Source organism: Epinephelus fuscoguttatus, linkage group LG10 (genome assembly GCF_011397635.1).
Source record: "Epinephelus fuscoguttatus linkage group LG10, E.fuscoguttatus.final_Chr_v1".
NCBI classification, from domain to species: Eukaryota; Metazoa; Chordata; class Actinopteri; order Perciformes; family Serranidae; genus Epinephelus; species Epinephelus fuscoguttatus.
In genome coordinates this window covers 21,597,438-21,621,165 of record NC_064761.1, presented here as the reverse complement: position 1 = coordinate 21,621,165, position 23,728 = coordinate 21,597,438, and the positions used below count along the sequence as shown (strand labels likewise).

General features: G+C 40.0%; 2 protein-coding genes across 2 annotated transcripts; both read left to right on the top strand.

Moving 5' to 3' along the window:
• Positions 1-416: 416 nt before the first annotated feature.
• Positions 417-8,882, top strand: alpi.2 (alkaline phosphatase, intestinal, tandem duplicate 2). Its single transcript, XM_049587140.1, has 11 exons — positions 417-522; positions 1,136-1,252; positions 2,928-3,043; positions 4,760-4,934; positions 5,402-5,574; positions 5,927-6,052; positions 6,237-6,306; positions 6,598-6,732; positions 7,098-7,289; positions 7,422-7,532; positions 7,987-8,882. The coding sequence occupies exons 1-11, from the start codon at positions 447-449 to the stop codon at positions 8,256-8,258; spliced, it is 1,563 nt and encodes a 520-aa protein (XP_049443097.1). The 5' UTR covers positions 417-446; the 3' UTR covers positions 8,259-8,882.
• A 400-nt stretch (positions 8,883-9,282) lies between these two features.
• Positions 9,283-21,127, top strand: ankle1 (ankyrin repeat and LEM domain containing 1). Its single transcript, XM_049587137.1, has 9 exons — positions 9,283-9,668; positions 11,191-11,343; positions 11,680-11,782; positions 12,076-12,199; positions 14,074-16,518; positions 17,001-17,169; positions 17,631-17,793; positions 17,885-18,017; positions 19,380-21,127. The coding sequence occupies exons 1-9, from the start codon at positions 9,604-9,606 to the stop codon at positions 19,544-19,546; spliced, it is 3,522 nt and encodes a 1,173-aa protein (XP_049443094.1). The 5' UTR covers positions 9,283-9,603; the 3' UTR covers positions 19,547-21,127.
• The last annotated feature ends 2,601 nt before the right edge of the window (positions 21,128-23,728 follow it).

The following is a 23,728-nucleotide window of genomic DNA, read 5'->3' as shown; positions in this document are numbered from 1 at the left end:
TGAATGTGTTGTGAGTGTAATGCACAAAGGGACTTCATCTGAGTGATGAGACATGAGCTGAGATGAATTGCAAGGACAGATGTTTAGCTAACAGCAGCTGTTGTGGGGAGTCCTCTCAAAATGTTCCTTCATTTGAACAGGAAGTCCAAATCTGACACATCTTCTACAGTAACTGTCCACAGCAGAAGTGCTAGTGTTGTCTTTGTACCATCGGCAACATGCCTCCTCATCCACACACTGCATGTTGGATACATTCATAGGAATACAGAGACATGTATTGACTTTGCCCTTGTCCTTTGTGTGTGTGTGTGTTGTACATAACTTGAAGCTCACGTTGAAAGGCTCCTCCGTGTGCCCTTTGCTCCTTGGCTGCAACTATAAAAGGGACCTCAGTGTGCGGAGAACAACTCCAGTACTTTTTAATTCACATATAGTCACCCACCGCCATGGCCGGCAAACATAAACTCATTTTTACTGGACTATTGGTTTTCATGTCAGTGCAGTGGTCTTCATGTATTTCAGGTAAGGATCTGTAACATATTGCTGCTGTTGGGCAAACATTATCTTTAGACACTAAGATTGCTTTCTCTCAGATGTCACTCTGGACTCATAACTGGATTTCAAGGAAACTACAAAGACACACCTTACTTACAGGACATCAACTTTCAGCTTGAGGAAGAAAATGAGTTTTAAGTTACGAAGGATGAAATATTGTTAACAGGCTGGCGTTGGCTTTTTTATTATCTTGATGAAATTGGCGACACTTTCCTGCAGAAAAATATAGTAAATAATAGTCAGTATTGTCCATTTGTTACAACCCTTTTTACACGACGGAGCATGTGTAAGAAATGCAGTGATTGAGCAAGGTCACATAATCAGACTTTGTTCGTGTTTCTCATTTGTTTTCATTACGTCTTGTCACTATTCCAGCATCCTGGGAACATCTTGTCCTTTATGACTATATGACTGTACTACTTTTATGTCTTATTCTAAATGGCACAGATGTAAGAATTGTTGTTTATACACCTATTACAAGCATCACCTGGATGGTTCACACAGATTTAAAATGTAAAAACACACTTAACCTTGCCACTTCTGATTATGCATGTAACTATCACATTGTCTTCGCTTACAGAGGAAGAGCTCCATGCCAGCTACTGGAACAACAAAGCGAGGCAGGCGCTTCACAGTGCCATGAATGTTAAGCCGAATCTTCACCAAGCCAAGAACCTCATCCTCTTCCTGGGGGACGGTGAGTCTGAGGAAAGGAGCTTTCCTTGCAGGTTTCTTAAATTCGTGGAACATTTTCTGTTTCCTGCTCAGTGCGTTTGTCATTGGTTCAAGCCGTTACGGCCTTAAAGTGTGAGCCTCATCGTTATTGTGGTGTAGCTTGGGGAGAGAGAGAATGCTATGTAAAAGAAATGTACTTTGTGACCCCCCCCTAAAAAACCATGGGTTTATGGGCAGAAGGAGATGAATGCTGACATCTGATCACCAGCAGTTATTACTGCTTGGAAGGTCCAAGCAAAACTAAATGAACTGAGGCTTAACCACAGTCTACACTGCATGTTTGGCTATTTCCACATTGTGTCCTTAACTGATCTGATTACTAAAAAGGGTACACCACTGCAGAGAGTTTAAAAAGTCACAGGCATTGCAACATTTTTAGAAACTGGTCACCTATTAAATTACTTTCGACTCCCCTTAACCTCCATACTGGTATGCTACTGTATGTGAATGTAAACCTAAACATTAAATAACACACAATGGAGCACACACACTTCTTTCACCATAGGGTCAAGAAAACAAACTGTAAATCCCATCTAAAGACCCCAAACAAGATAGCTGATTTCTCCTGATCTGATATTTAGCCATGATCCGGCCCCAAACACACACACACACACACACACATAATTATAATCACTACTGTTCTCTCTGCTCTGCTGTTAACTGGATCCAGATCAGTATCTGGCAGCGCCACCGCACAAATAAAAATGTTTGAATCAATTATGGATTTATGGTTACAGCTGCCTCCACCCCGACCCACATACCTGCTGATAGCAGCACATTTAAGATTTTATCAGTGTTTGGGATTGATCAGTAACATTTAATCACCCCTTAAGTGACATGTTTATGAAACATATGAGTTTCACGCCATACCTTCATGGAACAATGAGGTATTTGACCTGAAACTTCAGCAACTAGCAGTAATTAACACTTTGCAGATTTATGTTCAAACACAGTGTATTTCACTTCAGTCACCATAATGATTGAGATTTTCAAAGGCGTATTGAATCTGATGATCAGTTTGATAAACATAGGAACACACTTATGATGAATGTAGGCCATTTGTTTTAGCAGTTTAGTTCTTAACATGTAAATGAGATGCAAGAAGAAATTTAGCTAATGTGCCATCCAATCTGAATCTGTAATTTGCAGTAATAAAGAGTGAAGATTCCCAAAGATTCCCAAGCTCTGACAAGGAATGTTGGAAAATATGTTCAGGATTTTTCGTGAAATTCAAAAAAATATACTGAAATTTGCAAAAGAGAATATATTGTACATAATTTTATGGTATTTTTTTAGATGTTTTTAATCAACTTTATGCTAAATTTTATCTATGTTTTTTGATTTTTTTTAAATTTAATATTCTCTTACTATGTAATGCAATATGCAATACAATGCAACAATACACCAAAGCAAATTCCTTGTCTGTTAAAACCTACTTGGCAATCAACCAGATTTGGATTTTGAAGAAATGCGGAATATTTTTCTTTGCATATTCTCTAAATAACTCACATGTCTGTCACCGCCCTTTAAACTCTGACATCAGCTGAGCCTTATGAGGTCCACAGAGCACAATAACAGCCTTGTGCCTGCCTGGTTGATCTTATCTAACGCTCAGGTGTGTTTCCACCTGCTCTCAGGTATGGGGATACCAACGGTGACTGCTGCCCGGATCCTCAAAGGCCAGATGGCAGGACATTCTGGGGAGGAGACCAGTCTGGTTATGGATACCTTTCCTCACCTGGCACTGTCTAAGGTCAGCCCACTCTGACCAACACATTCAGACTGCTACATAGGAATGTAACTTAACACTCTCTGAATGGATAAGATTAATAAAGATAATGGTTATTGTAAAGCAAAAATATAGGCTATAGTATCATGAGAGTTAGCTCCCATGAGGTTCAGCAGTACTGTCGTGTGTAGATGATATTGTTATTAACAACCAGTAGAATTAGGATCACTGTTGTCTTTATCATATGTAGACAGCAGCGAGGTCTGATGTTCAGAAGACACACATTGTTTGAGCTGCTTGTACTTTTATGCCACACTTACAAGTGATAATATACTTGTATGTTTGCATGTTTTGCTGACGCTGGAGAAAAGTTTTAGTTTTAATGTGAACTGTGTTTTGAGGTTGGATAAGCTGTCATTATAATCATGCCATGGTGGCACAAGTAGCCTGTGATCACGTCTATCCAATATGGATACAACAGGAGAGCTAAATTGACATTTGATTTCTTAAACCAGGTGAAATGAGTTCAGGTCAGGTCAGAGTTAGTGTTAGCCCCAGGGACAAAATTAAAACACAGGACTGGAACCCGTGATCCAACCCATGTTCAATGACAGTGTTTTATTTCACAGGCAACTAGATCTAAGTTCACTAACAAAGACCACACCAATAGGATAAAGATTTTGAATGATTTATTGCATATGATGGATTATGGGTTCTGAGGAAAGCGTGAAGGGGTGAGGATCGAGGGATTAGAAAATGAAAGGATGTGGATGGGGGATGAAGGGATGAGGGTCGAGGGTCGAATGGATGAGGGATGAAGGGATGAGGGATGAAGGGTTGAGAGTCGAATGGATGAGGGATGAAGGGATGAAGGATGAAAGGTTGAGAGCTGAATGGATAAGGGTTGAGGGATGGAGGGTTTGAGGGATGAAGGGATGAGGGATGAAGGATTGAGAGTCGAATGGATGAGGGATGAAGGGTTGAGAGTCGAATGGATGAGGGATGAAGGGTTGAGGGTCGAATGGATGAGGGATGAAGGGTTGAGGAATGACGGGTTGAGGGATGAACAGATGAGAGTCGAATGGATGAAGGGATGAGGGATGAAGGGTTGAAGGATGAGGGTCGAATGGATGAGGGATGAGGGGATAAAGGGGTGAGGGATGAAGGTTGAGGGTCGAATGGATGAGGGATGAAGGGTTGAGAGATGAAGGGTAGCAGGGATGAGGGTCAAGGGCCAGATAGATGAAAGGTTAGGGATGACAGGGTAAGGATCAAGGGATGTAGAGTGAGGAATGAAGGTATGAGGGTTGAGGGATGAAGGGATGGAAGACTGAGGGTTGAGGGATGAAGGCTGGGTTTCCGGATAGCTGGTGAGCACGATGATGAACGTGTTGAGTCAAAGGTAGGAACACAGGAGGGATCCTGGGATTGAGACTGAGTAGGGGAGTTGTCTCTTCGTGAGCTCGGCTCGAAGGGAAAGAGAATGCATCGGGTGTGCTTAAATGCTATTGAGCGGAAATGGGATGTATTCGAGGCGTGGTCTTTGTTCCAGAACCTAGTTATGAAACTACATTTATTATTGTTCATAAATTTAACAGTGTATTCATGGTATGAGTTAAGGGTACATACAGTCCGAGAATAAAAATCTCAGTAAAAGTGACTGTGGTTAAGAACACCTACTACACACCTGAACTAATAGATGCTCATGTTAATGCCTGTGAGTATATTTGGTCCCTGCAGACGTACAACGTGGACCAGCAGATGCCAGACAGCGCTGGCACGGCCACAGCTTACTTATGTGGTGTGAAGGCCAACTACGGCACCCTGGGTGTCACAGCCGCCACCCAAAGGTCCAACTGTAGCACTACCTTCGGGAACGAAGTCACATCAGTTCTGCACCGTGCCAAGAAGGCAGGTAGGTTCAGGTTCACACTGCTTTACTTTATATTGGTTTCATTTAGACTTATATCTGTTGAGACGAGTCCTAATTGATGTGTTCTTCGTTGAGGACATTTACCCAGACAGATCAGTATTGTGTACTTAATATTACTACATATGTTTTTGCTGGTTTCTGCATGTTATTTGGATGTTACCTTACAGGTAATTTAAGAGCACTGTCTAATATTCTTAGAATAAATATGATTTACGGGGCAGTTTATGGTGTGCACCTGGCTCCCTGTCGAAATGCAAAATTAATATACAGCTAATCTAAAATGGAATATACATGTAAAACGTCAGATTAAAATACTTTGCATCTGTGATGGATAATATCTGTCTTTAATGTAGATTAAATCAAATTTCAATCTTGTTTTTGGTGTTATATATCTTTTCTTGAATGTATCCGATAAAAAATATTTCCACATCATGCTCTGTATGTTTTAGGGAAGTCTGTGGGAATTGTCACGACAACCAGAGTGCAGCACGCCTCTCCTGGTGCAACCTACGCTCACACTGCCAACCGAGGGTGGTATTCTGACTCCGACCTCACCACCGAGGCGATCCAACATGGCTGCCGTGACGTTGCTTGGCAGCTGGTTCATAACACAGAGATAAATGTAAGCCTTATTATAAAGGTATTTTTTTAAAACACTTAAACACTAGAGCACCCACTCAATGGAATTCTTGTCTGTGGTTATGCATATTGGCGTGTACGGCCTCTTTAGTGAGAAAATGATGCTTGACTTATACTACTTCTTGGTTTTCTAAAATCTGGATGACTGAATATCCATTGATGTATTGTAAAATGAACCCAATCATCATCAGGAAGCCATATTAGGTCAACAGTTTGATCATAACCAGACAACTTTACAATTACCTTCCTACACAATGTGCACAGTATCCCATGGGGACATCACCATAGAGTAAAAAGTATACATATATTAACTGTCACCATGTCTCTCAATCCAGGTTATTCTTGGTGGAGGACGTCAGTACATGTTTCCGAGAACCACGCATGACCCAGAGTATCCATCTTACACAGGAGACCGAAATGATGGACGAAATCTTGTTGACATGTGGTTGCAAAACAAAAAGGTATAATGGTTGATTTTAAAAGTGTGCTCATCGGGTTTGAATTTGAGAGTGAATGAATCTCACTTTCCCTCTGGCTGCAACATATTACATTTTTTTGAAGGAGTTATCTTCTTAAAAAAAACTGTTTACAGTTCCTCCCTCCAAACCTCCAATTATTCTGTTTGTATCTGTTCACCGTCTACAGAATGCTAAATATGTTTGGAACAAAGCTCAGTTTGATGCCGTCAATCCTGCAGATACAGACTTCCTGATGGGTAAGAAGAACTGTTCAGTTCACCATTTTGACAACCAATTAATCATTCAAGACACCACAGAATGATGGCCTGAACTTTCCTCGGGCGAACAGGGTGAATCAAACAAGGCCTTGATTAAAATGAGCAGGATTATCTCCTCACTTTGCAATTTAGAGCCACGTTTTTAGTTAATATTTTTTGTAGAAAAACTCATATTGCAAACACTGATGGCACCACCATGGTCAGCTCCATTTAAAAAAAGCCATGTGTTTCTTAGTTCTTCAAACTGAGGCCTGCTTTTTGTGCATTTAGGTCTCTTTGAGCCCAAAGACTGCCGCTACGAGTTGGAGCGTGACCCAACCATGGACCCCTCCCTTACAGAGATGATGGAGAAAGCAATTAAGATTCTGAGCAAGAACCCAAATGGATTTTTCCTCTTTGTGGAAGATAAGTGTAATTGTTTTCTGTACATATTCCCCAGATGGAAAACAACCACATAATCTTAAAACTGTCAGTGTAACTGTCCCTTTCACACCATCAATTAATTGCTAAAAATGACACACTTGAACTTCAAACCACTGAAAGTTAAAACCCTTGTTGGCTTTCCAACAGAGCATATTTTATTTTTGAGACATTTTTAGTTGTGACTGGATTATTGGAGTTGCATGATACATTTTTTTTGTCCAAATTGCTATGAGATTTGAAACTATATCAAGTTATGTTACAGTAAAGGCATGGAACATAAAGAAATCTTAATTGCCAGTATGAGAGATAAGATGCTTATTTGTCAAATGCTTTCTTTTGGACTTTAAGTGGGAGAATTGACCATGGTCACCATGGAGGAAGCGCCAAAAAAGCTCTCTATGAGGCTGTCCAGTTTGACCGGGCGATTGGGCGAGCAGCTGAGCTCACCAGCGAGCTGGACACCCTGTCTGTGGTAACTGCAGACCACTCCCATGTCTTTGCCTATGGAGGATATTCTGCCAGAGGAAACTCTGTTTTAGGTAAAATTGCACTCTTAGAATTTGATAAGAGCTGCAGTGAGGGAGGTTTTGTGTTTAAAACAAACAAAAAAAAAAGTGAATAGCATCTGATGTTCCAAACCTGCAGGTACCAATTTGTCCTGTGATTTGCAGGGGTGTCTCGCTCACTAGCTGGCGACAAGAAGCACTTCACCACTGCTGTGTATGGAAATGGACCAGGATACCGGAGTGGAGTTCGCCCAGATATGAATGAGTCAGTTTCATGTAAGTGTGCACTGATAATCATGCTAGGCATAACAAAGTAATTTAGTAGCTCCATCTTGTGGTGTAACAGCATACCTACTGCAGAGTGAAGTAGAGTAGAGGTATGAAGAGGAACCAAGTCTTAGAAAATGTGTCATAGCTCCAAAGCATTTTAAAAGCAACAGATTGACTCCAGTGTAACTCCTTTATCAATTGTATTCTTTATAAGAAATGTACCAAATTGATTGTCTGCAAAGAGTGTGTGGTATTATGTACAAGAGCTCTGCAAATATTAAATAATTTGCGAAAACATTTCGAGGGGAATCAAATTTTTGCTGATGCTTTCCCAAAGGTCTGACTCGGTTGTTTGTTTAGCTGCATTGTATTTTGTCATATTGTCATACTGCAATTTGTCTATGTGCCAGAAAACCCTGATACTGCTACTGTAACACTCCTTCATCTCATTCTTCCTCAGCGGGTGACGATTACCGTCAGCAGGCTCCTGTCCCTCTTGAGTCAGAGACCCATGGCATAGAGGACGTTGCCATCTTTGCCAAAGGCCCCATGTCACACCTTTTCCACGGAGTCCAGGAGCAGAACTACATTGCACACGTCCTGGCTTATGCTGCCTGCCTGGAGCCCTACGGGGACTGCAAAGTGGACCCGCTCAACCACGCTGGAGCTGTCAATCCCAGCCTGCTGCTCCTCCTGATGAGCCTCCTTCTCCTCTCCCTCTGCTCTGTCTGAGATGACAGCCTTTGTGTAATTCCTCCTGAACTTGGAGAAATTGTGCAATATGACAGCTTGGATGAAAAATAAATTACTCTATACACTGTACTTTCAGTGTGTAATTTAAGAGCTGTACTGCCGCACAACTTTGAGACACTGCCATTTTAATTCACTTCTTCTTGTTGAGATAACCTTTTGAAAAGCATTAATGTTATTACAGTATAAAGCCCTGGTTTTCAGCCCTGGTTTTCAGCACTCCTTATCCTTAGTTTATTTAGGCTATATGAAAATGTTTTTAAGATTTTTGAGTAAAGGTGTGATTTTCTAATGATATTGGACAAAAAATGTAGGATTGCTAACACTCCTCATGTTTCAAGATGTACGCTTTCAATTGTTCTTACAAAAACTTTGTTGGCACATCCTTGTCTATCCTGATCCTCATCATCCCAGTCATCATACTTAAAAAAAAGACCCATAACTCTCTGTACTATTATGCACATTGTGTATGTTTAAGAGGTATGGCTGTATCTTCATATTGCAACATCAATTTATAAAACATATGCAATGAAAATAGGCCTACACAAAATGTACTCTGGTATAATACATCCAAAATAACCAAAAATAAACTCATATTTCCCAGAATATGAAGTATTTATTATTTAGAATACAGAGATAACAAATTTGAGATTTACTTCATGTAATTATGTATGCTAATGCAAAAAGTATGGATCTCTTATAAGTTATTACGCAGTGAAAGTGATTAAAACAAATGCAATATGTGATTTATAACCATTAATTACACTACATATAAAACTGGGTGTCTGAAATGGTGCGTTGAATACAACTATTTAATGTCTAAATCATTCTTTTACAGAAGATCACACATATTTTGTTGAAACATGAAAGAGGCGATAAGAAAAACTTGCACCTCCCTTTCAAGTAATATCTCATCTGATTGGATGAAATGAAAACAACGTCCAATCAGATTTGCCGAAAGGCGGGACTTCCGCCTGCAGCCAGAAAGGAGGAGTGTTCGCGAGCTTGGAGGGAATTTCAACCAAAACAGTCGTGCGGCTCCTCGAAAACTAAGATTATGTGGATAAACAACCGGCCTTTAGAGTTTTAAAACAATAACGTCACTTCTCTTAAAGAGGTTAAGTGACAAAAGAAAGGACAACACACATTAACTGCATATAAAACTGTAGTTTGATGTGTGCATTAATAAGGTCGCCATTATCTTAGCTAACTAGCTAGCTTCGTTTAATGATTATTCATAGCTAGTTGCACGCTATGGGCTAACAATTCGGAGGATGCTAATACACGACTGTAGATAATTTATAAACGGATAACGATAACATTGGACATGGATCGAAAGCTGACGACGCTCGAAAGTCAACTGTGTAACGCTGTGAACGATGGAGACCCCAGGTGATGCCTTGTTTTGTCCAGACATGCCCTTTGTTTATAACATGCGACAGCTCTGACGTACATCCTTTGCACGCAGCAAGCCATCTTGCATGATCTCAAAGTATCCTAAGTTATTTTCCTGTTGCAGCAGTTTAAGTATACTGAGTGTGTTTTATTATTATTTTTTAGCTCCCCCCAATGTATTGCTTTATTGTACTCACTTTATTCGTTGGTGCTTAGTGTCTGTGAAGTCCTCAAAACCGCACAGCTTTAAGTGAAACATGTTTTTCTGTTCAGTGGTCATGTTTTAGTATTGTTTAGAAAATATCTGTCTACATTAGGGGGCAACTTGTGACCAGTTTGTGTATGACACTGTATATGTCCCAAAATCATTCAGATCTTTACATTTTGCCTTATGTAACATGGAAGTGTTAGTTAGGCTCTCAAAACAGATGAGTATCCCATATTGTACAGATAAATTAAGATACAGATAAAACACTTCAGTACAGCTTGTCAGTCGTCTACATCAGGGGTGTCAGGGGCTTTATGACCTACGGCCGGGGGCCAGAACCAGCCCACCAAAGGGTCCAATCTGACCTTGCACACCTAATGTTGATGCACTTGTGAAGGCTAAGAGGTTGCAGGAGCAAATTAAACAGCGAGCAGATACTACATGTAAAATACTGCCTTAGAGGTGTGACCAGAATACAGCAGTCTGAAATAACAATGAGTACTTATTGTGGTTATTTAAGAATATTAGTCCAAAATATTGTCAACCAGCAGCTTCAGTACAAAAGAATCTGCGTCAGACTTCTGTCTTAAAACGGTATCAGTGGAACTCTGTTGCTGAGGCAGTGACAAAACTTCAGATTGTAAATGGTTCGTAAGGCAGGGGGTGACTTCACCTGCTTCTTCAATAGCTTCTACTTTGGTGGAAAATTATTTAAAAAAAAAAGCACATGTAATGAAAGTGAGTAACAGACTGACTGAATGTGGAAAAAACTGAGACATGCTGTTGAATTTGCACATATTTCTTTTCAGGATATTGCCGGCTGCTCATAATTTCTTTTGTAAATGGATGAACGTTTTCAGAATGTAATTCTTTACACTAAAAAAGGGTACATTTTGAAGGGGTTGTTATTTATATGTTATGATGCAGTGGTTTCGCTAGTCCGGCCCACTTGAGGTCAAATTGGGCTGTATGTGGCCCATAAACTAAAATGAGTACAAATAAACATGTGGACTAAACATACAGGGCCTAGTAATAAAAAAAGTATTACACACACCTGATAATAATATTCCCACTGTAACTATACATGTGGTGATGCTTGTAATCCCTAAATATCAGTACCTGTTTTTTGAGTCTTTAGAATTTCTCTGTTAAATACCACGAGCTATTGCTATTGTATAAGTGATGATGCTGTTTTAGTCCATCCTTTATCCATAGTGCAACACTTTGCAGGACATCACACCCTCAACACAGTACAACTGTATCCTACAAGTCAATACTCATCAATTGTAACACATCTCTCTTCCTTGGCAGATCTGTGCAGCTGCTTCTTTCACAAGGTGCATGCCCTGACCGGGTGGGTAGTGAAGGGGTGGCTGCAATACACTTGGCTGCTGGCAAAGAGAGTGAGAAGAACACACGCTGCTTGAAAATGCTGCTGCAATATGGAGCAGATCCCAATATCAGGTATCGTTAAGAACACAGTAAAAAAAAAAAGAAGAAGAAGAAGAATCGCCATGCCATCTTGCTCTTGTTCACATTTTCAATCTGTCTACCTACAGGACCCATTTGTTTGAAATTGCTTCTTTTGATAGGTTTGACAATCGTTGCATCAGTAAGTGTATATGAAGGTTGTATAGATTTTTGAGCAATCTCTGGCAGAGTTTTGCATCATAAAAGGCTTGCGATGACTTTCACCAGTATCCTCTTCTATCTGGAAATATGTTTAAATTTGGACCTGAGACACTGATGATATTAATGAAAACATTTTCATAAAGTTGTGTTTTCTTGTATTTCTCCCAGGTCAGAGGGACTGACTCCTCTTCATGTCGCTGCACTGTGGGGATGTTATCAAAATCTGAAGCTGCTCTTGATCAATGGAGGGAACCCAAACATTAAAGATAATGTAAGAGTTGTTTTTAATTGTTATTAATCACTTCACATAACACAAGTGTATGGATGAAGTTTCAGACAGCTGAGCAGGATTATCAGTCCATAGTTAAATGTACACATACACATAAACATTTTGCATAATCTCTTGTTAACAGTGATTATAAAGTTCCTGCAGTGGGTCTGTATCGCAGCTGAATTAATACAGAAAAAAAAAACGCCTGGAGCTGTGACACTAATATCTACTAATGTGTGACTTTAAATGTTAGGTTCAGTTTGGTTCATGCCTGTTATCTCCTTAATGTATAGGAAGGGAATACACCAGGGCAACTTGCAGAGCAGCAGGAGAATCGGAAATGTGCCCAGCTCCTTCAGGAGTACCAGTCCAGCTCAGTGGACACAGAAGAGGACGACATGCCTCAATTCCAATACTGTAAGAAAGTCTATTTAAAGCCTTTCTCTTTCTCTTTTGCTTTTTATTCAACCTTCATTTAAAGAGGCAACAAATAGGATTCTTTTTTTTTTTTTAGCTTGGCGCCACCTAGCGTCAGTGGCATCACACTGTCGCAACGACCAAATTGACCGTGGAGATCAGAGATAATCAATAATATGACTCTATTACACTCTGTAAATTAAATAAAATGTAGGCTGTAAAGCCACCAGTATACCTCTATGTATATGTAGAATGAGAAGGTGTGTGGACACTGTACTAAATAAATGAGTAAGGAGAATTATTAATGCCAATAATTATACCAGAATGCACAGTACCAGTACAAACAACTCACAGTAAATTATACCAATATGCACAGTATCAGTACAAACAACAGTAGTCACAGTGGAATTATACCAATATGCACATGTAAACAGTCCCGAATCTTAGAATAAACGGTACCGTATGGAAACAATGCGGCCGGTTAGAACTCAAATTGAATGGGAAACAAAGTTCAGTGTTCACAGCTGGGCGTAACTTAGCTGGGCGATGTCTGTCGATAGCTGCCTCCGTGAATAGAGAACAGAAGGAAGGGAGGGGGGTATCACTGTCCGAGGGCTGCTGTACAATGGCAGTGAAGATGTCAGCTGACCAACACTCACTACCCGGTCCCTGGTTGCGGCGATTTGCGATGCTGGCCAGCTAGGAATGAACTAGCAGCCAGTACAGTACAGTCCTCTCTCATCTAGCTAACATTTAGTTGTGTTACTTACTGATCCATTAGAAAGAAAGCTAGCTGGACATCGGTTTTGAAGCCTCTTTGGTCACAGAGCTTCCTCCATCTCTTGAACGCCTGACTGAGGTTTACTCTTGTTTTTCCTCTTCTTTTATCACTCTCCTTTTTGCTCTTCTTTGCCTCCTCAGACAGAGGAGCTCGTTTTCTTTTGGGGGGCCGTTTTTCACTTATCTCCAAACTTTGTCCGTCTGCCATTGTGCTCCTGACTCAACTATCTCATGCCCAGCTCCTAATAAGGACCAGCTCCAGTCCCTGATTGGCTGACCGACCAATTTCGCAATACATGACGCGTTTCCTGACGTAAAGCAGATTTTTTCCGCGAAATTTCGGCGATTGCAAAGCCACTAAGTAACCTATGTAAACGATGATAGTCTGATTTTACTGTGGCCACTACCCTGTGCAACCCACATTATTTTCATAATGATATATTTAGGAAAATATGCTATCTGTTGCCTCTTTAAATTTTGAGGAGTCATTGAAGACATGCTCTCACGTACAATAATGTTGAGAGTACAAAACAACAAAACAAAACACAGAAATGAATTGGCTAGAAGAACAAATACTTAAAAACTTAATCTGAAAAATAACATTTGAATGCAAAGTTAATACATTCAAATTGTGTTGTTTCATAACTGTAGAACTTGAGGAAAACAATGCATATCCAGATGTGTTAGAAATTACATGGATACACAGTATATTACAGTAATGCTTATTCAGCCAGAATCCACACCAATCTCAACTGATAGCTTAAATAAATCCCTTGAAATTTCAAAAACACACATATCGGACTCTACTGGTATTGATCTTGGATAGTGTATCTTAAATATATAAGGAACTACGGCAAAGAAATACTTTGTTGATAACTGTAATTTGTGCCTAAATTGTGCTAGGAACATTTACTATTTTTACAGTCAAATAAAAATAAATACAAGACTGATCATATGCCAACCTGTTCGACAGTGTGAAGGCTAGTTCATACGGCTTACAGCATTTTTTTGTCAAGAATTTGGCTGCTTAGTCATAATTTTTTACCTTTTGTAGGAATTGTGCTAATTTATATGGCTCTGTTGTTTCTCCACAGCTGTGTATTCAGACCAAGACACATTCAGCTATCCTGAATCAGAGTACAGCTTCAGTTCCCACTCCTCTATGATAAGTGACTTTGGTGAAGCCCCATTGAGCAGCACAAGGCGCTCATCATTTTTCAACCTGTCTAACATTAATGGAAGGCCAAATTGCAGAGGAATATCATATAATAGACTCTCTGATATGGACACTAAGAGGCATCACGGCCAGGACTGGAACAATTCCTCCTCACACTGGGCACCTGAAGGTCCCTCCATACTATCAAGCACTCGTATGTCTGCAGTGGGACCTGCAGCTGCGATGCCGATTCTTATGGAGGATGATTTATTAACTGACGAGGGTGTGTCCACATCGAAAGCAAATGAACATGCTGCTACAGCTGATGGTAGAATCTCTCTTTCCAGAAGAGACACTCTCCCTGCATTTCCCTCGAGGAGAGCGAGCCGTAAGAGTGTGAGCTTCAGAGACGTTGATGAGTATTTCCCCGTTTTTAGTCCTGAATCTCCCAAACAGCAGCCTGCTGTCGATGGCAGCCACTGCACCGGCAGCTTACCTTTTGACATGGCTGAGTACTCTGACTTCCTGGATTCAGAACGCATGGCCACTGTTTTACACAAGCAGGGCATTGACGTCACGTCGCCGGATCACGTTTATGTTTTTTGCAGGGAGAGCAGTGAAAGCACAGAGGAGGACTTGGAGAAAACGGTCATCAGTCACTGTGTTTTGGAAGACAGTGATAATGAACAGGAGGGTGAACATGTGGAAGAGGCTCAGGTGAACATACCAGAACAGCCAGCCCCGTCTCATGTTGGCAGCAGTAGCAGTGGGACAGGTAGTAGTCATTATAGTAGCTGTGAGAGCGACCATTACACCAGTGCTTTGGATTCTTCTACACACCCAAAACATTTTTTACTCCCTGAGGTAGAGGGCGCTTGTCATGGGGCTGAATCTGACCGAAAGATTCAGATTTCTACAGACTCTGATTCTAAATTTACAAGGCACGATCTGCCACCTGTTCAAACAGAACATCAGATGGATTCAAAAACTACAGAACATTTACCAGGTTTGTGTGATAAACAGGCTCCATCTGAAGTAAAATACCCAAACAATGACTTGTCTGAGGCGTGTAGTGGTCCTGTTGTGGCCACCCAAAGTGAAGGTCGCATTGGCCAGCCAGTGGCAGACACCCCATTGGATGAAGCAGCCGAGACATTACAGGAAATCTTCAACCTTCCATTCACACCGAGCCCTTATGTAACAGGCAGGACTCGCTCAAGATTGAGTCGCTGCTCAATGAGAACAAGCAAAACGCCCGAGAGCCTCCTCGCCACCTCTTCTCTGTTTGAAGAGACCCTCCCCACACCCGTTCGGACACGCCGCCAGACGCCTCGATCTCAAAGCATTGCAGACTTTTACAGTTCACCACACATACCTTGTCATACACCACGCTATTCAGGGCAAAGCACAAGAGGAGACTCCTTGCCTGCTGATAGCCAGGACACACAGTCCAGCACCCTCAGAGCTGGTTCAAGTGTTAGCAATAGCCAAGCTGACACTCTCATCCTCTCCAAGAGCGTAACTGATTCTGCTTCTGAATCACAGACTCTATCTGACACAGTCATACTGGAGACAAACCAAGACCCTTCAGAGGATGCTTATGAAAGAAACCTTGCAGAGATTATACTGGCCATGCAAGGCCACGATCTTCTGACTGATGACCTGACAAGTGCAGATGAGGCAACAACAAAGAGAAACGAAAGTGAAGACAAGGTAGATTCCCAAAACAGTGAAGATGCCTGGATCACTGAAGACTACAGCTCCCAGCCAGAGTCTGTCTCATCTTCATCTAGCTCCAGTTATTTTTCCCCCCGGAGGTCCAGGGAAGACTCTGATTTTCCCTCCACTCCAGGCACTGGCTGCACCCCCAGGTACAGCATGAGCCGGCTGTCCAGCTGCCGCAGGCCGCAGCACCTGGCTAACCTATCTTACACCCCCGGAGGGCGTCCGCACATTCAGGATCTAGACGAACCAGTGGAGTACCTCTACACCGATACCGAACAGGGCCACAAGCTGATAGAGATCCATGTCCCGCCCACGTCAAACACCTCACTCAGCTCCAGCATGAGCACCACCAGCAGCGAGGAAACCATCCTTTATGACTGGCGCTCCATGCAGACGGACATGATGAACGCAGGAAAGGAGAACAAGAAGCCTCAGAAAGTGCAACAAAAGGAAGAAAAGGATGATGACAGGCTGTTGCCAGAGACCAAAGGGATGACCGACAAGGAGCTGAGGCTGAGGCTAGTAGAGCTGGGGGAGAGCCCAGGCCCTATCAGCTGCTGCACCAGGCCCACCTACATGCGAAGGCTGTGCCGCCTGTTGCAGGAGTCAAACTCCCAGTCACTACATCCCCAGAAGCAGTTGCAGCAGCCACAAACAGGTACCACTCGTGCTCTTTAGTTACAGCTCTTGATTACTGTATAGCTAACGTGAGCTATCATTAGGTGATGATAGTATTTCTGAATGGGTGGTTTGGATTGTGAGCAGTTTGGGGATGAGATGGGGAACGTGTGAGAAGATAAATGAAACAAAAAAAATGTCATTTATAATGAAGTCATAATTATGTTACTATTTCAAGCGACGTTTGTCCTGTGAAGTAGTGCAATAGTTGTGGCCTTTAGTTGACCGTAAAATCAGTCTTTTAACGAAGCATGAAAATGGAAAATTGAACTCATTATTCGTGTTGAAGCTCTCCACCACTGTTTGGGGGATTCAAGAAGGCATCACTTTGTGGGCGGATTAGATTAGACGTACTGAGTGAATGAGGCATATTAATACACTTATTATCATTTAGCTTATTAACCCCATCTCTGACACAGCACGTCATTTTTTTTTTTGTGTTCTCTTGTTTGATTTTTGTAGATTTAGGTTATAGTCCGGAATTGTGTCGAGCCCTGCGGGCCTTTGAGCTGCCTGACTGCCAGGCCGATGAGCAGGCTTTGTGCCAGCAGTTTGATCAACCAGATCAAAACAGAAAATGGAGGGAGGGCATCATCAAGTCCAGCTTCAACTACCTGCTGCTCGACCCGAGGTCTGCTGTTTTGTGATTTATGTTTTTATTTGTTTTCTCCGGGGTAACGTTGCAAGCTGGACTGCACAAAAAAATGTCCTTTTTGCCTTTTCTATTTTGCATGAAAATCATTTCTACACCCAACTGCTTGTATTAGAACAAGAGACTATGCTGTGTATGAAAAACAACCATTTGATTTGTCATATTGCAGTTTGCTTTGGGAATTCATACGTTGATATTTTGTCCCATAATCAGAGCTAAAACTACACTAACGAAACAAGGCTATTGGCTGGTTTCGTAGAAGAATTTACACATAGACAGACATCTGTAACATCAACAATAATAACTGTCTTCAACATTTAGAGATGTTAAATTCCCAGTGTATCTTTAGATCGGACTGTAACACCCACAACTCTCTAACACAGATGAACACCTTTCACCCTCAAAGTCTAATTAAATGGATCCTTGTTCTTCTCTGCCAGAGTGACGAAAAACCTCCCATTCCGCAGTCGCACCATGACTCCACAGGAGTGTTTCCAGACATTTATCCACGCTATATTTTATGTGGGCAAAGGAAAACGCTCCCGCCCCTACAGTCACATGTATGAGGCTTTAGAGTACTTCAAAGGAGAGAAGACCGCCAAGGTAAGGCAGCGCCTCCTGATCAGTCTTAGCTAATTAAAGTCAAATAAACGCATGTATCTAAATCACTGTCCCTTTCTTCTCTGTGTGATAGAAACTGTGCCCCAAAGTGCAGCACATCCTTCAGGTGTGGAACGCCGAGCAGGGCGTCATCTCTCTGCATTGTTTCCAGAATGTCATTCCGGTGGAGGCTTACACAAGAGAGGCCTGCATGGTAGAGGCCATCGGTGAGTACAGAGGGGGTGAAACTCATCACCAATTATCTACGTGAAGTGGCAAACGGTGATGTAACCCACTGGAGAAATCCTGTTTGGATACACATTCCCCATCTGCTTTGTATCAGGGTCTTGAATCATCCCGTCAGTTGCTTTTATATGGGAATTATCAGCAAATTATTGGTCGCATAAAATATATAATGTGATAGTTAGAGGTAAAAGGATTTAATGACTGCTGACAAAAAAGGGTGGCACATGATATAGAAGGGGGATGGGACAAAACCAATTAACAGACAGATAGACAATAACACAAAGCAGTTATGATGATGTACGTGGTGATATGGTAAGAGTCCTGGGCTATAGATTAGATTGTCTCAGGCAGAGTATGTGTTGATAATGTATGTGTGTTCATGTTTTGATGTTTGTGTGTGAGGCAGCTGTGTGTATGGGATTAGGAGTAGGCTAATGATGATGATAATTTGATAGTCATCAATTAATACATAATATCATTAAGCACAATTGTAGTAAGGTTTGAAACCATAGCTTTAGACTTAATTCTAACGTCTAATTTATTTATTCTAATTTACTTGAAACTTGAAACAGTTTGATGAGGAAGATGCAGGAGAGGTTTGTGGTTGTGAAGAGCAACATTAGGGATTTCTAAATGAGACAAAATGGAGTCATTACCTGAAGGGTAACCTTCTGGGTTTGTTGCTTGCAGTTGCTATAAATTAAGTCAATGGGATGATCAAAGAGCTGACAAATGAAGCAACGTGTTGTAGCTATTTGATAGACTGTCAACTGTGCTCCTTGATATTTTTGTAAATGTATATATGTGGCATGTTTTCCCCATTTTCTTTTTTGTGTAATCAGTTTTTACTGAAATTTACAGTTAAGAATACAGGGTGGCTATAAGTGTTATTCACAGAAAAGAGAAGTGAAGTGCACAGTCTCACGTTACATTGCATCAATCCCAAAAGATATGAGAACAAAAAACAAGGACTGAATCGTAATTCTACCCTGAATCAGTACAGACAAAACAATGCACAAGTAAAACAAGCCTTGTTTTCTTTTTGAACATTTTTAAGTTCAGACTACGGCCTATAATCTCACTTTGTGACTATTTTTAAGAAATCAAACCTGTGAAATCTACCTGTAATCTCACAAATGACCTTGACGTGTTATTATATTGAGTATCTAAATTATAACTGACTGCAGTTCTCCTCTTTTTGATGCATTTTTGCATCGGCCTGTGTGAGGCATGGCTGTTACTTTCCAGCGAAAAATCTGCAAATAAATACAAATGAAAACAAATTGTTGATCTTACACTAGCCTAGCATGTCAGTAACCTTCTTGAATTCACAATTGTTCCAGGGTTGAAGATGCTCACCAATCAGAAGCGAGGAGATTTTTATGGAGTGGTGTCCACCTGGCAGGCGAAGAAGAAACGGGACCTGGGCGTCCACCTGCTGTACCGGGCCATGCAGATCTTCCTGGCTGAGGGTGAGAGGCAGCTCAGACCAGCAGACATCAGACAGTAGTGACCCCCACTGGAGGGGGGTATGTATTGGGAAATACCACTAGTTCAGGGTACAAAATAATTCTTTGAATCATTGTGCACTTAAAAGTCAGTGTGGTTCACAACATAAAGACCCCTTGAGCTGCTACCCAACATTTAATTGTCTTTTTACAAATGAACTTTGATCCGTCCATTTCTCAGCATTATACAGTTTATCAAACACGCAACATCCTCTGATCATATCTATCAACTTGCTTGTTTTCCATTGCTTGCTTTATGTTGAATAATACTTACAGGGAAGTGATTATGAACATGATCTGGAAATCAAAACTGTGAGACTGCAGGTCTTTCAGAAGTCACAACAAATAGGCATAAGTTATTTTCCAAAAACATTCCTCCCATTTGAATCCTTTCCTTCTTGACTACTGTCATATTAATTACTTTTCCAAATCCACATCCAGTTCAAATGCATTTCAGTATAATCAAATTAGCCGGTGTCACATTGCACATAAACAAGTCGATGCAAAATGTTTTAAAAAATATTTTCTAAAAAAGTGAAAAAAAGTTGGGAGAGTGTTATTAACAAAGGATGCCAGGTAGTTCGCCGCATATATTTTGTGGATGTTAAGTTTGGCAGAGGCCTGTAAGTGGTACTTAGTATGATAGGTTTCATAGATCAGTAAGGAAGTGTATAGTTTTAGAAACTCAGTGTCTTAAAACTTGTTTACATGGCTGGACTTCCATTTTGTTTGTTGTGCTGTTTTTGTAAAGCATTGTAGGCAAGTTCGTGATATGATAGCATCCTATTATGATAGGCTTTAGTGTATATACAGTTTCTTTTAGAAATGTCCGTATAATGAGATACACTAGGTAGAAACCAGACGCTTAAGTTGGTCGAACATCAGTACTTAAAATGTTAAGATCAGCAGACTGTCCAAGTTAGTAGCAGAACTGTTTTTTATAGTTAACATCATTGTGGTTGCAGCTGTTATTTGGTGCCACAATCTACTCTGATAGCTAGTTAAGTCAGTACCAAATTGAAGTCACTTTTTTAAAAGTTTTTTTCCACAATCTCTCATGGCCAACACATTTCTGTCCAGGGCAGCTTCACAACCATTCATTATGTGCTCAGGGTAATACAGTTGATCAGGTGTCTGGAAGCTGCACATATTCTTTATTTTACACAAAAGGCATTAAATATTGACCATTAAAAGCATCATTTTGTGTTTTAGAAATATATATATTTTTTTTTACATCTAAACCCCAAGTTTAAAGAAAAAAAAATCAAAGCATTAGAGCATCATGTAGGGGAGTAACTGATCTGGAGCATTTACTTTTTAATATGGATTGAACGTCATGAAACTAATTACAGACTACGTATAACCACTATAACTACAAACCATTAATAATACTTTTTACAGTTTTCATAATTCTAACAATAAAACTCCTTCGTTGTGAGCTATGTTTGATGATTTTTCCTGATTGTCAAACAGCAAATCTTTCAGTCATGCACACAAGACAATATTACCATCATTTCTGCATACATGTAATGAAGTCCTCTCTTTTCATTGTGATCTCTATGTTCCTGTGTAACTGCTGTAGTTTCTTGCTCCTTTTATTTTGCATTTATGTAAATGTAGTAAAAAGAAAAATACAAATGACAAAACTTGAGTGGGTGAGTTCTTCCGTGTCAGGCTCTTTGGTGTCCCTCTAGTGGACAAAGACAGTCATTAATTTTGTTCCTCAGGCCCCTCATGCAGTGGCTGGCCTTCATCTAATGTGATTCATTAAAATGTGTGTTTGATTTTAATATTGCATACAGTTATTTATGGAGAGCTGCACATTGTGTTTAAGTCTAATACCAGTTTTTAACATCCGATTCAAGAACCTAAATTTCACAACTGTATTTTAACATCTGTAAATCATTGAGAAACAATCTGTGCCTGTTTACAGTTTGGTCAACAAGAGCTTCAGTTGCCTCAGTCCTACAAAAACACAATTTATGCTTTAGTGTGCATCTTTGCTTTGCAAGAAGGAGCTGATTTTCTTTCTTGGTTAAATGTTGCACGTCTAATTTGGTAACAGTAGTGTTCAATTACAGTTATCATGAGTCATTCAGTTTCATAGATCTGCAGCTCCTTGCTCGTGGTTAGCCAATATTTCTTACAAGCATCATTGTGGTTCTTACAGTGAGTGTCTTCTTGAACGTAGTCTTGTCTGATGTCGGCCCGTAGCTCCGTTACACATTAAATTACTTAACTGAGCAGGGCTGCATATCTTAATAGAGTAGTTGCTCTTTAATGCACACGTCATAATTTAGACTCTTGAGATAATGGGCTTAAATGTGCAGAATAAATATTGTGTAATGTGGCCAGCCATAAATTAGCAGTATATTTAAGAAAATATTTAAAGTAAGGATACAGTTTATCTTGAGTACAGGGTTATTTTGAAAGCTTGAAATTATAGTTATGACCCAGGGTGTGTAAATGAAACTAAAAGACCACGTCAGGGGGATTTTCCACTTGAACCAGTACCGTTCCTCATTTCTGTTGGTCAAGCATTGGTTATGATACAGAAATAGCTCTGTTCAGTTTTTTATTTCAAATAATGTGTAGGTACTTTCCTGATGAGACAGGACAGAACAGAAGCCTACAGTAAAAAGCATTTAACTGTCCTAGCAGACTGAAAGTCACACAGTACCTCGTTATGTACGGGTGCTTTATCAACACACTTTATTCATTCAAAGACCAAACTGCACTACACCAGCAGGTAAACTCGTGGAAAACTTTACCGTCGCTGTAATCATTTGTAGTGGAAATACAAATGAGTTTAGCTGACACACAGTAGGAAATATATTTTGCTCATGAAAATACAAATGCTTCAAGTTTATTTACTGGAACTGTACAGATATCTTTAATTATAATTTCTTAAATGTGTTTTCAATTTGGCAACATGGATAAGCAGCTGGCTTTAACTATAACTATTTCATATTAATTTTACTTACATTACATCCCTCATCTTAGATTTCAACAGAAATGAAATGCCATTTAACCTCAAATGATGAAAAATATGAATGTTATCATTACATAGCAGTCTAGTCTACACTGAGGCCTGAGTGAATTCAGGCAATTATGAGACGAGATTAACTGGGAAAAAAAAGATGTGTTTGCATGTTGAGTTAGAAAAGTTTTGCAGGCGTTGCTGTCATTGCTAGTTACAAGTTCGTTTTTATTTTACCTGAGCTGACTGTTCTGACAGCTTGTCAGGGCTGTGTTTGTCATAACTGTGCTATTATTTCTGTGTGTAATAATCTGTTTAAAAGACATTTCAGCAAAAAGATTTATGTAATTCCTTAGATAAAAATGTATACTTTAACTACAGTATTCCAATAATTTAGTTTGTCTTTTTATTGCATTATGTTCTAGTTAGTAATAATTTATATGAAGACGTACTGTAAATGTATGTGTATTTAATTCAGCAATTGTTCATTTCTTTCAGTAAAATTTGAAGTGAGTGAAAGCCATCCATTTGCTTGATATAAAATGTCCAAAGTAGTGACAGATCAATACTGATACTGAAAAAAAAAGCTTCTCAATAGTCAGTAGTACCACTGAATATAATATTTAGATTTAAATAAGCAATAGATCAGTGGTGTGCAACATTAATCTGCAGCAGATTTTTTTAAAAAAACTTTTCTAAATGTTTAAAGGCCGGGGCTTTCACACTCACTTTCACATCTCCTCTAACCAAACCAAAGAAGAACAAAGCGACAAAAAAACACCCACCACTTTATTGAAGGCCGAACTGGTGACTTTATTTGATAGAAAAACAACAAATCACACAGCATGCAGTATTATAACAAATACTAAATGAGCTAAGTTCTATAATTTAATGGCTTGCCAGACAGAAAAACATGTAAAACATGAATGAAAATTAATAATTTATTCCACATTATAAAAAACAGCTGATCGTAAAATTACACATCTAACATTACAAAGCCGTAAACTAACTTTATATTAAAAATGGATGGCATTTATACTTACAATTGAGTGGTTTTATCTTTGAAATTCTGGTTGATAAAATTATGACCTTTACAGACAACATTCTCTTTTTTTTAAATCCAAAAAGGTCACTTATCATTTTGCATCCATTCCCATTCAACACATTCCCTCTGTTTATTTTTCATGTAATATTTACAACAACT